Source organism: Esox lucius, chromosome 20 (assembly GCF_011004845.1).
Source record: "Esox lucius isolate fEsoLuc1 chromosome 20, fEsoLuc1.pri, whole genome shotgun sequence".
NCBI classification, from domain to species: Eukaryota; Metazoa; Chordata; class Actinopteri; order Esociformes; family Esocidae; genus Esox; species Esox lucius.
The window spans coordinates 29845001-29861024 of record NC_047588.1 but is presented as its reverse complement, the minus strand read 5'-3'; the positions used below and the strand labels follow the sequence as shown (position 1 = coordinate 29861024).

At 46.9% G+C, this 16024-nt stretch overlaps 2 protein-coding genes across 5 annotated transcripts; both read left to right on the top strand.

Moving 5' to 3' along the window:
* Positions 1 to 584: 584 nt before the first annotated feature.
* Positions 585 to 5874, top strand: LOC105029227 (26S proteasome non-ATPase regulatory subunit 4). 2 transcript variants are annotated; one of them, XM_010902473.4, is made up of 10 exons: positions 585 to 692; positions 1986 to 2126; positions 2263 to 2377; positions 2465 to 2551; positions 2686 to 2754; positions 2841 to 3056; positions 3201 to 3309; positions 3502 to 3633; positions 3720 to 3784; positions 5017 to 5874. In XM_010902473.4, exons 1-10 carry the CDS (start codon positions 667 to 669, stop codon positions 5185 to 5187), a joined length of 1131 nt encoding a protein of 376 aa, XP_010900775.1. In that variant the 5' UTR covers positions 585 to 666; the 3' UTR covers positions 5188 to 5874. The 2 variants fall into 2 exon arrangements, with proteins under 2 accessions (XP_010900775.1, XP_010900774.1); XM_010902472.4 differs by having other exon boundaries at positions 3717 to 3784.
* Positions 5875 to 6423: 549 nt separating this feature from the next.
* On the top strand, positions 6424 to 16021 carry znf687a (zinc finger protein 687a). Of its 3 annotated transcripts, none has more exons than XM_010902471.5 (11): positions 6424 to 6570; positions 7533 to 9621; positions 9817 to 10072; positions 10199 to 10425; positions 10559 to 10743; positions 10842 to 11018; positions 11122 to 11284; positions 11628 to 11903; positions 12486 to 12598; positions 13836 to 13929; positions 14035 to 16021. In XM_010902471.5, the coding sequence occupies exons 2-11, from the start codon at positions 7549 to 7551 to the stop codon at positions 14692 to 14694; spliced, it is 4224 nt and encodes a 1407-aa protein (XP_010900773.2). In that variant the 5' UTR covers positions 6424 to 6570; positions 7533 to 7548; the 3' UTR covers positions 14695 to 16021. The 3 variants fall into 3 exon arrangements, 2 of the variants coding, with proteins under 2 accessions (XP_010900773.2, XP_010900772.2); XM_010902470.5 differs by lacking the exon at positions 6424 to 6570 and adding an exon at positions 6625 to 6870; XR_829465.4 differs by lacking the exons at positions 6424 to 6570; positions 13836 to 13929; positions 14035 to 16021 and adding exons at positions 6623 to 6870; positions 12057 to 12396 and having other exon boundaries at positions 12486 to 12591.
* Positions 16022 to 16024: the final 3 nt, after the last annotated feature.

The window sequence follows — 16024 nt, the reverse complement described above, 5'->3', positions numbered from 1 at the left end:
GGTTGTAGGGATGGGTCTCTGGAATAGATCGGCCAATCACGGCCAATCTGCATTCATGATTCAAACCGACCGGTTGATAAATATTCATGCATACAGATGCACATACAGCTCGGGAAGAAATTAAGAGACCACTGCACCTTTTTCTTTCCTTTCCAAATAAGTTGAAAAGGAAGTTTTTGAGTGAGGAACAGAAGGGTTAAAATTAAGAGACCACTGCAAACTGAATGCTTTTGTTCCTCACTCAAAACTTTCCTTTTCAACTTTTTTGGAAAGGAAAGAAAAAGGTGCAGTGGTCTCTAACTTTTTTCCGGAGCTGTATATACACTTGTTTTTAAAACATGTATGTATGGATATATATATTTTATATTTCTATTAACTACGCAACTCAAAAAAATAGGTACCTTCTACTTTGTGCGAGGAGGAGCACTGCCAGAGCCTTAGAAAATGACCTCCAGTGGGCTACTGCTATGCATGTTTCTGAACAAACTGTCAGAAACAGACTCCATGAGGGTGGCATGAGGCCCCAACATCCTCTAGTGGGACCTGTGCTCATTGCCCAGCACCGTGCAGCTTGATTGGCAATCACCAGAGAACAACAGAACTACATTTCCCATTGACCTTCAGTTCTGGTGACGTAGTTTGACAGAATCAGAAAACGCTTTCAAGATGGTGCTCGAAAGTACTATGGTCTGGTAAGGGAAGCAAAAGTATAAATTGACACGATATGTCACATTATTTATGTGAATTATGAGGAAATGTTTGTTTGGTGTAATGTGGACATGCGTCTGTGTGATATTTCTAATCCTTAAATTGCCGGTAACCTGAATTATTATATGTAAACAGTCGTAGCGCTAGCATTCCTATTCCTACAATCCTACTGTTAGCTATTTTCCTGAGTCATTTTTGGCTTGCTAGCAAAATGCTAAATACTAATTAACTATAATATGAATGGTAACGGTTGTGCTTGCAATTAAGAGTTCAGACCATCTTGAGCCCTGTAATAGCATGGTGTTCCTGTATAACACTTTTTCAACATGTTTTATAATGACGATTTTGTCAAAATAGCATAAAATGCTATCCATGTCTCGCAATATTTCCTTGTATCCCGTTCAATGGGGCACTGTATGTACTACTAAACCTACCGTATCTGTACGTGGTTGTGTATGTCTTCCGTAAGAAAGATCAGTGACACGGCAAGCTAACGATGTGTGGATACCCCAAATGTGTACAGGATTGTAACATTTTCTGTAATTTTTTCTCGTTAATATGGAACATACAAAAGCTCTTAACTAGTTTAACTTAACTAGTTAAAACCGTAGCACAAACTATACGTTTGACGTTCAGACCGACTTCAACTCCCCACAGAAGTGCATACTAACGTAAAGAGGCTATAAAGGATTTATATCGTCTACCAGTGGGATATCCAAAATCCACCTGAGAACGATACAATTAGTTGGCTAACATTCTTGATGTTAAAATGCCATGGCAGTGCCAGCAGCAGCGGTTTAGCAAACTTGACTGCATGTTCCTTGAACGGTCAGTTTCAGTATGGTACCAAATCTTGATATCATGATACATTCATAAACAAACCGCTGCAAACCATTTTACTTTAATTACAACGCAAAAAGTCTTAATAGTTGACCCCAACATTTTTATCACCTGGCAGATATGCGCAAGATAGAACGTGCCTCGACGCTAGTTAGACCTTAGTTAGTATCTATGTTTGTGGATGGAATTGCGCAATGTACACCTAAGCTTTAGGTATTTACATTTGCAGCTCCCAGTTTTGAGTGCTGCATGGTTAAAGCGCTTGGAGGAGGACTGTTATGCGTTTATGATTCATAGGTTCTGGGTTTGTGACAGGGCCGTGCTGAAGATGTGGATAAACTGCAGCACTCTGTGTACTGTCACTGCTTTAGTAGGCCTGTACTATGTTTGTGATGCTGTGTTCCTGATGTACCTACTGTGTTGTCTGTTTACCACAGTGTGGATAACAGTGAATACATGAGGAATGGAGACTTCCTCCCCACCAGACTACAGGCACAGCAAGACGCTGTCAACATCGTGTGTCACTCCAAGACACGCAGCAACCCTGAGAACAATGTTGGCCTCATCACCATGGCCAAGTATGTGCCTGTGTGTTTCCATGTGTGGATTTGTCTCATGGTCAGAACATGACTGCTTTTCATATTACAGGATGCCTGGATACGTGTTATTCTTTTGAATGTTTGTGTGTCAGTAACTGTGTTGCTCTTTGTCTAGTAACTGTGAGGTGCTGACCACACTGACTCCAGATGCAGGGAGGATCCTGTCTAAACTGCACGCTGTCCAGCCTCGGGGAAACATCAGCTTCTGCACAGGCATAAGAGTGGCACATGTACATACACCACATCATTTTGCAACACACTTTATTGCACTTTGGTTTTTGTCACTATCCTGAACCATGTGTCCTCTTCTCTCCAAGTTGGCTCTGAAGCACAGACAGGGGAAGAACCACAAGATGCGCATCATTGCTTTTGTGGGGAGCCCAGTAGAGGACAATGAGAAAGATGTGAGTGTTTTGTCAGTGCTGTGTACATAATGGAGACGGGATTAGTGATAGAAAATGAAGACTTTCTGTGTATGTTCAGTGACACTGTGTGCATAGATCGTATCTGATGTCATTTTCTGTAACATTCTGTCTAGCTGGTCAAAATGGCCAAACGTCTAAAGAAAGAGAAAGTCAGCGTGGACATCATCAACTTTGGAGAGGAGGTACCAAATGTCCCAAAAATGTATATAGAATTATCTGACCAGTCCTCCTGTCTCAGTGATTATAATTGCCATCCCTCCCTCTCCAGGAGATTAACACAGAGAAGCTGACAGTCTTCATCAACACTCTGAATGGGAAGGAGGGTGCAGGCTCCCACCTAGTGACGGTGCCCCCTGGCCCCAGTCTGGCTGACGCCCTGCTGTCCTCTCCCATCCTGGCTGGGGAGGGGGGAGCCATGCTGGGCCTTGGCTCCAGTGACTTTGAGTTCGGAGTGGACCCCAGTGCCGACCCAGAGCTTGCGCTGGTGAGAGGGGGTGTACTAGACGGGTTCATTATTTTCTCTCACTATGGTCATTTCACACATTCCATCTCACTTTCCAGCTTGGTCCTGAATTCAAGCCACTGTCTTCCTATTTTGAACTCTCGGTGTGCTCCCTGCCTTGTCCAGGCTCTAAGGGTATCCATGGAGGAACAGAGACAACGGCAGGAGGACGAGGCTCGCCGGGCAGCAGTGGTGTCGGCTGCTGAGGCAGGGGTTCCCTCACCCACCGTTGACGGTGAGACCGACGCACCACTCGTCTACACCCTGCTGTGCACAAACTCTCCGTGCACACTGATCCTCAACTGCAAACGACAAGGGATCAGTTACCATACACCGCTGTCTCCCTGTTCCTCATCTTGCCTGCTCTAGGAGAGAGAACCTGCCTGTATGACGCCAGTTGTTAACCCCTTTTCCCTTCCCATGGCAGAGTCAGATGATGCTCTGCTGAAGATGTCAGTCCCCCAGGCTGACATGGCAACGCCTGCCATGCCCGACTTCAGCCGCATGACGGAGGACGAGCAGATTGCCTACGCCCTGCAGATGTCCATGCAGGGAGGAGGTCAGTCACATGCGTACCTTTTAATAACCTGATTCATAATATGACCCAGTTGATCTGTAATATATCTGGTCTGTCATCCCCAGCAGAGTTCAGTGCAGAGTCGATGGACATGGACACAGGAGCCCCCCTGGACTCGACGGAGGTTGCTAAGGTATGACTAACCTTAAAATACAGAACTGCGCAACAACACGATGACGCATTCACCAAAGAACTGTGAAAACACTAAACTGTCATTCATGTTTGAGGGCTGGTTGTGGCTGGTCAAATAGGGGGTGGTGGTATTTTTCATGTTTTGCACATACACAATTGACCCCTGTGGAAATGTGAATGAATTTTCCACATGCCCTGAAAGAGCCTCATTCTTACTGTAGGGTCACAGCAAGGGATCAGACATTATTTACGGTGATTTAGTTAAAGTTCCTTGCTCATGGGCATATTGACTATTTGAATTGATTAGATTCAACTTTATTGTCATTGAACAAGCACAGTACAACGAAATGCAGTTAGCATCCAACCAGAAGTGCAAATAGGAGAGGGCGGATAATATACAAGTATTAAGTGTATGTATATTAAAAGTGGAATGTATAAATGTACTTTCTTCTCCAATACTACTCTGAAGATTCTTGTGGATATGTAATCTTGTTCTTAGATGCACCTAAATGTGTGCTTTGGTTCTCTACATATTTGCCCTCAGGACCCAGAACTCAACCTTAGTCAATACTTCCATTTTGTTTATATATCTGGAACAATGTTGGAACGTTATTTTGTTGGAGGCCATAAAATGATGTAAACGGTACAGCTTATACATGTTTCTCTGTATTGAACACATTTTCTATGTAATTTTAAGAATATCATGTATTTTAGTTTTTCACCCATTCAAAACCTTCCACAACCCAAATCAAGGGGACCAACTAGTTTAAATAATTGGTCTTGTGGACCAACACTTCAAACTGTTCATTTGTTTGCAAATTTAAAAAAACTGGGAGAAACTCACTAATAAAAATAATGTGGTCAGAATCATACTTAACTAGTAAAATTAGGGTTCTGTGTTTTCACATGCCGAAGGTACCGCTTTTGAAAATGCATTATCTGCCTTCCCAATAACAACTAGTTTAGAGATGTTTTTGAACAAAACACAGTGCTGTAATGGGGAAAGGCAATAGTCACACATTTGGTCATAACAAATTCAAGAGGGGAAAAAACTGGGTTAAAAATGTTAATAATTATAGATACTGACTAATGCAAGTCCCAAAACGTTATCGTCACACCCACTAGGAAACCCTGACATGTATTGTGCACAGCGGGTTGAGGTTTGTGCAGGTACAATTATTATTTCATTTTATATTGCTTCGATTTCTCTGCCCTGTCTCTTTTTCTCATTAGGATGAAGAGGATTATGATGTGATGCAGGACCCAGAGTTCCTCCAGAGTGTCCTGGAGAACCTCCCAGGTGTTGACCCCAACAACGAGGCTATCCGAAACGCCATGGGCTCTCTGGCCTCACAGACAGGATCCAAACCCGAAGGCAAAAAAGACGACGAGAAGAAGAAATGAACATGCAAACACTCCAAAATAGATGCCCTGACTTTGACTTCTTTATTATAGTTTGGCAAACTAACCTCAATTCAGAAATGACCTTTATATTTTTCTGGTGTTGCCATACTCACATGGCTGATGGGCTTTTTTTTTGCTATGTTAAAGTGGGACCGTATATCAACCTAGAGACATTCTGCAACATCCATTGTGTACTGGTTATAATAAATATATTTGCATCATTCAAGAGGACAGCTCGGCTGGTTGTGTACCAATTTTAACATGCATCCACAGCTTTATATAAATGCAACGATGCATATATGAATGCAGCATGTAAAAAAAAAAAAAAAAGACCTGCTGAATCACTGCCTGGTGAGGATGACAAGCTTGCAGGTGAGCTTTCCTAAGATGGTTTTTGACATATTTTTGTTATGTAAACCCAGTTTCATCAGCTTTTTCCGGTGACTGGTCGAACAATCCCATAGGTGAGACAGATACAGTATGGATGTCCTGGGTTGGTGTGTTTACTTGGACTGTGGTTGAAAGGTTGTTTTGAATTACTGCCAAGTTCTCTAAGATGATGTTGGGTGTGATTTATGATGACAAAATGGTTATAGTAGAGAAATTAACATTAAATTCTATGGCAACCGCTCTGATGGACATTCCTGCTGTCAGTATGATAAATATAGTCTTCTTGGGTTGGCTCCAGCGGTGTCTTGTGTGGCTGACTTCACATTTTAGTGTGGCCTTTTATTTTCCCCAGAACAATGTTTACCTGTATAATGCTCATGCTGATAAATCAGCTTCTTTATGTCCCGTGTCAGTTGGATGGATTATCCTGGCAAAGGGATAATCACACAAACAGGGATGTAAACACATTTTTACACAGAATTTTAGAAAATCATTTAGTGTGAGATAAGCTGTAATTTTTTTTAATGAGGCATAGGACCAACGCAACATATAGGGTGGTTTGTGGACTTTTGTTATGAAAATGTCAGAAAACACAGATTTCTCAGTTTAATGTATGTTTAAAAGTCATGAATTGTGAAACAGTAGATAAAATAAACATTGTTAATATTTATTGAAGGTCCACGAAATACCGTTTTCTTTAAAAAGCATGCCATTAGCGTTGCATAACTACGGGTATTTGATTGAACCACTGTCAAATGACATATGAACGCATATTAGAACAAGTCATTTCAATGTTGTTGCTAGCGATATGTGCATCATATTACAGTTTGGGAAAAAAGCTGCGAGTATACATACATGCCAACCTTCAAAGTTGTTCTACTTGTTATGGACCTGGCAGGACCTCTGTCCGCTGTCGTCTCTCTGGTGACGATCAACTCGTGCGTCAAAGAAAAAAAAAAAAAGAAACGTCGGGGTCGTGAAACCAAGAGCCAGGTAAACAAACCAAACGTCTCCACTGATGTACAAATCCATTAAAACACGATATATATTTCCGTCCGGCATCGATACCCTCATGAAAACCTACTCCATATCACTGTCTATGAATAATTGACAAATGTAAGGTTTAAATACCTGATAAGCACGCGTTAAACGCTTCCTCGCGGACGACGACGTTGAACATGGCAAACTACAATTCAAATTCTAGCTAGCTTATCTAATACACGAAGTATTTATATAATTGTTTTAGTAATCTGTGGCAACGTGTCCTTAGTTGATCCCTGCAATGTTAGAAATGTAAGATGTGTATTTGTCTATTAGGTTTGTCGACAGTTTACTCTGTGCTAACGACGTTCTTGTGGAACTAGCTAGCTGCGTTTGCTAACGAGCTACGCTAACGATGTTACCTAGCTAACTAGATAGCTCGGCTAGCTAAATAAACGTTGTCAGACTAACTAACTAATGAAAAATATCACAGTTTAATCTCCTCTTAAACTCAGAGTAACTACCTAACAGTAACGGTTTCCCTGCAATCATCATTATGTGAAAAATTAAATAATTATTTCCGAAATCTACTTCTGTACTGTATCAAACTAGGCCTAACTTGCTAGCTTTCTTTGCTGCAAGGTATTTACGTTAGCCAACGTTAGTAAAGTTAGCTATTGTAGGCTAGCTCAGTAACGTTAGTGTAGTGGTTCAAACTTCGAACTTATTTAACACGTTTGCTACGTTTATGTGATTATGTATCTTTAGACAGTGGTTCTAGTAATACCATTTAAAGTTATCTGAAATATGGACTATTTAACATCTTGTAAAGACGCATGTTCAAAACAGGAAGTCACATCTAGCTTATCTGAGTTTATCATGAATCATAGTTCCTAAGATTCTGTCCCACCTCAAGGTTTTCGATTGTATTGGGGGAGCATAGTGTTTGTTTATCAATTGTGTACATTTTGCAGGTTACGTAATCCGGGAATGGGGGACATGAAGACCCCAGATTTCGATGACTTGTTGGCAGCTTTTGACATTCCGGACATTGATGCCAAAGAGGCCATCCAGTCTGCGCCGGAGGATGGGGGTGAAGGTTCAGGGAAGGCTGTGTCTGGCCCTGGGGTTCCCTCACTAAGACCTTCCAACCCTACTGACTCCCCTCCCCACCACCAGAGTGAACCTCCGGTTGTCAGTGTGATTGTTAAGAACAGGGTGAGGCCTGATTCCTATGAGTCTGAGGGGTCCGATGAGGAGGAAGGGGATGGGGACAGTCATGGGGACAGTGGAACAGGCCCAGACCCTGAAGTGGAGACTGGGGTGGGCCTTCTTAGTTCACGACGGGCTCCTCGAATGCCTGATCTGATCTCCTCAGAACCTCTCCTGCACAATGGGTTTGAGGGGCCCACAGCAACATTGGAGCCCAGTGTGAGAGGCAAGGGGCCGGGCCAGGCAAATGGGGAACTGTGGTCGCCCTGCTCTCCTTCCACTGCCAGCGAAGGAGGTGTCAGTTGTGGGGTCCCTGGGGGGTCAGTCAGCACAACCAAACATACAGCTAATATTCTCAACAGACTGAAGCCTCTCCTCTCCCCTCACACCTCTGCTGATGCCGTGCTCCCTATACCCTCCACATCGCCTTCTCTCTCCATCAGTCGACACCTTTCTTCTCCCTCGAGCGTAAGCGAGGAGACTCCGCGCCCTCCCGGGTCGCTCTCCTCACCCTCTGTCTCCAACGGAAGCCTGAGAGTGGGATTGAGGCGCATCATGGACTCCGATGAGGACGACTCTGAACCGGATCTAGGAAGTCCGCTGGTGATCCAAGAGAGCCCAGATTCGCCCATGTGCTCCCCTCCCAAATTTCCCCGCAGACAACGTCAAGTGTCCTCTTCAGAGGGCTTCAACTCCCCAACTCCTTCCTCCCCTCCTCTGCTGTCTTGTCCACCTCCTCTCTCTTCCAAACCTCCTCATTCCATGTCTCAGACATCATTCAACTCTAAATCCCCACCCCCAGAAGTACCCTCCACCCCCAGGTCTCCCTCCCCTCCACCTGCCCAAACTCGTCAGTCCTGGCTGGCGGCTGCCCTCAGTAACCCCAGACCCATTGCCAGCCCTGTGATGGAGGAAAGAAACCCTGAACATGTAATTGAGGATAGGGACTCACCAGAGAGCCCTCCGCCTGACCAAACTGGGGTTGCCCTGTCCAGTATGACCAAGAGAAGCTCCAGCCCCGCAGCAGCCCCGGCTTTAACCACACAGGGGGCAAGAGAGGGAGAGGAGCCAATGGAGAGTGAGCCCAGCCTGGGTAGCCAGTCAGAGGAGCGTGTGAAGATGGAGCTTCTGGCTGGAAAGCAGACAGACATGGAGACTGTTCCGGCCAACACGGCGACAACATCAGCAGCCCCCGTTCGCCCACTGAAAGTCAGAATCAAAACGGTTAAGACCCCTACAGGCAGCATCACCAGGACTGTGACTAGAGTAGCACCCAAAGGAACAGGAGGAAGCCCTTCAAAGGGCACCGACAGCTCCAAACCGTCCCCGGGGGGCCGTAAAGCTCTCAGCCGGCCCAAGAGGGTGGTATCCCAGCAGCCTCCGCAGCAGAGGTCAAAAGGTGGTGACCTCCTTCCGGTGTCAACACTTCAGGACGCCAGCACAGCCATGTTGGTGGCTGCAAGCAAAGCCCAAAACAAGATGTCCGCCAACGGGAACAAGCCCAAGGTGTCCGCTACAGCTGTCAGCATAACCAAATCAGCCGCCCTCCCTTCGGTCTCCTCTGCCTCCTCCTCCCCCAGATTCAGCCCAGGAGGGGTCAGTGTGCGCAACCTGGGCCAGAAGACCCTGAACGGCGCCGTGTCCGTATCCCCTTCCCCACTCCTCACCCCTCAGGGGGGCAGTCGACCTGCATCCATAGTGAACAGTACAGGAGCCATCATCTCCAGGAGCCAGTCCAGTCTGGTGGAGGCCTTCAACAAGATCCTCAATAGCAAGAACCTGCTGCCCTGCTACAGGCCAGACCTCTCCACACCACTACCACCAGAGTGGGGCCTGCCTCTTCCAGCCCAGGTACCGGACCTCTGGGCCTAATTTAGCAGGGAGTCAGTATGACCCTAATCTCAATGCTGTAGCAGTGTCATAGTACTTATTCATCTCCAGGAGAATATTGATCTCACCAACCAGCGTTAATAATCTTCGATAATATGTCATTACAAGTCTTTGACATGTTGTACTGATGTTGTTCCTTTTGCCTCTGCATGGCAGGGTTACCGCTGTCTGGAGTGCGGCGATGCTTTTGCCCTGGAGCGCAGCCTGGCCCGCCACTATGACCGACGCTCCCTGAGGATCGAGGTGACCTGTAACCACTGTGCCAAGCGGCTGGCCTTCTTCAACAAGTGCAGCCTGCTGCTCCACGCCCGGGAACACAAGGAGAGAGGGCTGGTCATGCAGTGTTCCCACCTGGTCATGAGACCCGTCAACATGGAGCAGATGATCGGACAGCAGGACACCACGCAAGTCGGTGAGAGAACAGGGCTGTGTGCAGTCAGCTTAATATCCGAGCATCACTGTTCATACGCCTGAATAACGCTCACGGTTATTTACCTCTTTCCCTTACCCTCTCTGTTTGTGTCTACTCCTCCCTTAGGCATGCTCTCTCCCTCTCCTTCTACATCCTCAGTGCCGGCTGTGACATCAACGGTGACTCCCCTGACCCTGAGCCCCTCCCCCCAGCTGCAGCAGCCAATCGCTAATAAGAAGGCGCCTGAGCCGGTGCAGTACCCAAATAACAAGTGTCCGGAGTGTAAGGTTCAGTTCCGCAGCAAGGCAGAGGTGGCTGCCCACTTCCAGGAAGTCAAACCGGCCCTTAATGCTGTGAGTAAGCCGTGTGGGTCTCTCATCCCTTGCCATTCTGTTTCCTGTCTCACTACTGTCTCGTCCCGCTGGAATGTGGGTCTTGTTCTCTCTCCACCCCGTCGAATGACCCGTGCTTCCTTTACTCCTTCAGTCTTGTACGGAGTGCTCTCCTCCCATGCTTCTTCCTAATGGCTGCAGTGCCTCTGCTCACGCCCGCATCCACAACCCCCGACCCCCCTACGTCTGCCCAGAGTGTGGCGGTGTGGCCAAGCAGCCCTCCTTTCAGTCCCACCTGGAGGAAGCCTGTCTGCACTTCACACGGCGCATTGGATACAGGTGACCTTTCCCCTCTGTTGCCCTGCGGTGGAAACATTTGGAGCTGCCCCCTGGACGTGTGTTGATACCGAGCCTCCCTCCTCTCCCCCTGTCTGCAGGTGTTCTAGTTGCCAGGTGGTGTTTGGGGGGTTGAACTCTGTCAAGTCCCACATCCAGACAGCCCACTGTGAGGTGTTTCATAAGTGTCCCACGTGCCCGATGGCCTTCAAGTCCTCCCCCAGTGCCCAGAGCCACATCAGCACCCAGCACCCCACACTCACTGGAGGACAGGCCAAGTACGTCCACACACGCCATCTCATTCTGGAGTCACTAAAAATCTGCTCTTTTCCTCTAACAAGTTAATCTCTCTCTCTCCCTCTCTCGCTCGCTTTTTCACAGGATGATCTACAAGTGTGTGATGTGTGACACAGTCTTCACCCAGAAGCCCCTGCTGTATGTTCACTTTGACACCCACCTGGTCAAGCAGAAGGTGCATGTGTTTAAGTGTCCAGAGTGCACCAAGCTCTATGCTCAGAGAAGTTCCATGCTGGAGCACATCAAGGTATTAGTATCACTAACACACGTTGCAATACTTGGTTTAATTTTCTCACTTCAACTGTCATCAAAGATTCTGTTGACTTGATTTGAATATTAACCCTCCACTCCACCCCCACCCCCCTGTCTCCGCCTCTTCCCCCCTGTCTCCGCCTCTTCCCCCCTGTCTCCGCCTCTTCCCTCCTGTCTCCGCCTCTTCCCCCCTGTCTCCGCCTCTTCCCCCCTGTCTCCGCCTCTTACCCATCTCTTTTTTTTCATCCTCTTACCCATCTCCTCTTTTTCATCCTTCCTCTTCCTTTCGCCTACCTCTTCTCTCCTATCGCTGTGTTTCTCCCCGTTCTCACACTTAGACTACTCACAGAGGCCCTGCTGTCAAACAGGAAGCCCCAGTTGTCATGGCACCCTCCCCAGTTCCTCCTCCTCCTCGGGCACGGAGCTCATTAAAGACAGAGAGCTCTGATGGGGAGGAATGGGGGAGGGAGCAGGAGGAAGAGGAGGAAGAAGAAGAGGAAGAGATGGATGGGGACAATACAAAGACAACCCCAGGGTGGAGCTGTGCTCCCTGCCATGCCCGCTACGCCAACAGAGAGGACTACATTACCCATATGGCCGAGCAGCACGGCAAGGTCAGGAACACAGGCTAGAAACACACACACACACACACACACACACACACACACACACACAGTAGTAATATACGTTTTGATGTTCAGTGCAGTAGATTTCTTCTGAATCGGTTTCAATTGATCGGTGATCCATTGTATCTTTTGACCCTCTAGGTCAGGCCTACTCTACTGCCGGCCCACAGGCCCAGTCCTGCCCGCAATTAACTGGCCCTTAAACCAATCACCTAATCACCACGGGCCCAATCCTCACTTGATAAAAGTTCAGACTCGTCACTTTTTCCACCTATTTCATTTCAGAGTTAATTTGCGCTCCACCTTGAGCTCACCAGGCGTTTCTCAAATTAGGATTGGGCCTGATCATATAGGTCTTAAAGTTGTATATCATGTCTCTAAAGTTCTGGATGCACAGTCACCTCTCACATGAAGGGGAGGGACCCAGGAAAGTTTTTCTTCTTTTTTTTCTTTGAAGAACAGATTTCAGCCGTTCTTCTCAGTAAGCATCATTGCCTTTAGTAGCTTTCCTGTTTTGAAGTTAGGGGAGCTGAAGAACTGTTGACTGTAAGGTGCATGTGTTTTGTGTAGAGCCTGAAGAAGTTCCCGTGTAGTCTGTGTGAGAGCTCCTTCTCCTCCACCTCCAGCCTCAGACGCCACATCAGAGTCAAACACAAGGGCATCAAACGAGTCTTCCACTGTCAGTGAGTATTCACACTAAACACTAACCCCTACACCCTGTCAATGAGTATCCACACTAAACACTTACCCCTACACCCTGTCAATGAGTATCCATGCTAAACACTTACCCCTACACCCTGTCAGTGAGTATCCACACTAATCCCTACATCCTGTCAGTGAGTATCCACACTAAACACTATCCCCTACACCCTGTCGATGATTATCCACGCTAAACACTACACCCTGTCAGTGAGTATCTACACTAAACACTAACCCCTACACCCTGTCAGTGAGTATCCACACTAAACACTAACCCCTGCACCCTGTCAATGAGTATCCACACTAACCCCTGCACCCTGTCAATGAGTATCCACACTAACCCCTGCACCCTATCAATGAGTATCCACACTAACCCCTACACCCTGTCAGTGAATATCCACACTAACCCCTACACCAAGTCAGCGAGTATCCACACTAAACACTAACCCCTACACCCTGTCAATGAGTATCCACACTAACCCCTGCACCCTGTCAATGAGTATCCACACTAACCCCTGCACCCTATCAATGAGTATCCACACTAACCCCTACACCCTGTCAGTGAATATCCACACTAACCCCTACACCCTGTCAGCGAGTATCCACACTAAACACTAACCCCTACACCCTGTCAATGAGTATCCACACTAAACACTAACCCCTACACCCTGTCAATGAGTATCCACACTAAACACTAACCCCTACACCCTGTCAATGAGTATCCACACTAAACACTAACCCCTACACCCTGTCAGTGAGTATTCACACTAAACACTAACCCCTACACCCTGTCAGTGATTATCCACGCTAAACACTAACCCCTACACCCTGTCAATGAGTATCCACACTAACCCCTACACCCTGTAAGTGAATATCCACACTAATCCCTACATCCTGTCAGTGAGTATCCACACTAAACACTAACCCCTACACCCTGACAGTGATTATTTCACGCTACACACTACACCCTGTCAATGAGTATCCACACTAACCCCTACACCCTGTCAGTGAGTATCCACACTAACCCCTACACCCTGTCAGTGAGTATCCACACTAACCCCTACACCCTGTCAGTGAGTATCCACACTAACCCCTACACCCTGTCAGTGAGTATCCACACTAACCCCTACACCCTGTCAGTGAGTATCCACAGTACACACTAACCCGTTTAACCCCTCTAAACCCTAATGTGTGTGTGTGTGTGTGTGTGTGTGTGTGTAGGTTCTGTATGGAGAGTAAGAAGACATTCAGCAGTAGAGTGGTGTTGGAAAGACACATTCAGCTGACACACGGCAGGTCTGCTCTGGACTCACAGGTACAGCTTTCTCTAATGAGTCCTACCTGCAGGAATTAAGACCACGGTCATGTATGTCTCAATTTCACTGACTGTAACCTCACGTCCTGCCTGTCTGACTGTCAGAAGCGAAGGAGGGGTGCTGAGGCGGCAGACAGCCCCTCAGAACAGGATAGAGGCTCCAACCAGTTCACCATTTCAGCAGAGGAAGATGAGGGCGGAAGAGGAATGAAGACAGAGGAGGAGGAGGAGGAGGAGGAGGACTTTCTCTCTGCTAAGAGACCCCGCGTCACCACCTCCGCTCCCCCACCCCAACCAGAGTCTGGATTCCGTTGTGCTCCGTGTGGCTTCACCACTGAGGACCGCGTAGTCTTCCTGGAACACATCCCTCTGCACCGCTCCGACGCCCAGGGGGGAGGAGTCAGCCTGCAGTGCCTGCAGTGCGGAGCCTGCTTTGCCTCCGCCTCCTCGCTCTCCCGCCACCGCTTCATCAGCCACCGGGTCCGAGACACGCACCCCGACAACCATGCCCACATTGACCGCTCTCTGACTACGTCGCCTGGCAACGGCGGTAATCACGGCGAGGGTAGCCCCAGAGGAGGGGGGTCCCAGCCCGGATCTCCCTCCTCGTCTCAACCCTCTACGCCGCTGGGGGAAGACGGCGAGGGCAGAGTTGGGTGCAAGGTGTGTGGGAAACGCTTTGACAAGGCGTCAGACTTGAACACACACTTCAGGACTCACGGCATGGCTTTCATCACAGCACGCAAGACGGACAGGCCAGCCTGAGATGGAGCTATGGAAGAATAGTAGAAGGGAAAGGGAAGGGGGGCGCATGAGGGTATTCTAAGAAATGCGAATGTTCTGGCCGGAAAGAGAAGTAAGTTAAAGCATTCTTAAGCGTTGTGTGTAATAGTTTTTCTGGCACTCGAGCACATCACATGACTGCAGTCTACTGCGATAAGTTGGTTTGTTTTCATTGAATTAGTTTTCTCCTTTTAATTTAAGGCACATCTATCACATGGCAGCCCTAGCCTTTGCGTCTGACCGACTCTATCTAGTTTCTTGTGTGCTGTACCTGTTATTTCGGTCGCCGAAACCTGTTGTTACTGAATTATGAATGCGTTCTGTTACCAAATACTACCACCATTCACAAATATTGTTTTCAAAGTGGAGGCGTAAGTGACCCACCAGGCTTGAGTTCTGTTAGGTGTCTGTCACCCCTCATCAACAGAGAATGTGACTGGTGTTTAGACTAATCAAGATGTGGATGTGATCGGCGTATTGATTTTAGTGTTAGCTATGGCTCCTGGCACCGAATGAAACCGTGGTAACACTGACCACTGGCCTTTTCTGTGTAGAGATCCATTTCACATTCTATTACTTAAATTGTGTAGTTTTGTCCGTATGCTTTGATTTGTGTTTATGTATACGCTGATATCGATTTTAACTGTAAGCTCTGGCTCAGATTTGTCCCTTGCTGTCCTTTCTCATTCCTGGCCATGTGATCATTAAGGTAATGAGAAGTTGTGATTGGCTCAACAGATTTTAGGAGTGTTGCTACAGTTACAGCCTTGGGACATCAGGAATTGCAGATAAATCAGGAAACATCCCATCTCACGACAATCTGCTTGTCTTGAGGGGTTGGGTTAGACCCAATGTCTGTAAACTGAAACATAAACTTGTACATATTTACACGATATAAAGACTATAAAGATGTTGTCTCTGATTTATTTCAGGGAAGCCAGGGAGAGAGTGAGGAGGAGTGAGTAATACTGGAGTTTATGTTGTAGGTGGGAGGGTTTGATGATGGTGATTGTATTCTGAAAAAAAATATTTTACAGCTTGTTGAGTTGCTGTAAAAAAAAAAATGGGCTTAGTTTTTTATCCTAAATATAAGTCATCCATTCAGCTGTGTAGACAACTGTCTTCTGCTATTTTGATAAACTGTGTGTCCTGTTAGCGTAGCATCATTCTTCACAGAGAACACTGTACTAATGTAACCCGCCTTTTGTTCATTCTTGCCTAGAACATTTCTAGTTCCATACCCAGAGATAAAGTGATTATTATATTGAGTCTAATTGGACTTATTTAAATAAAACAGCAACCCACAATATCA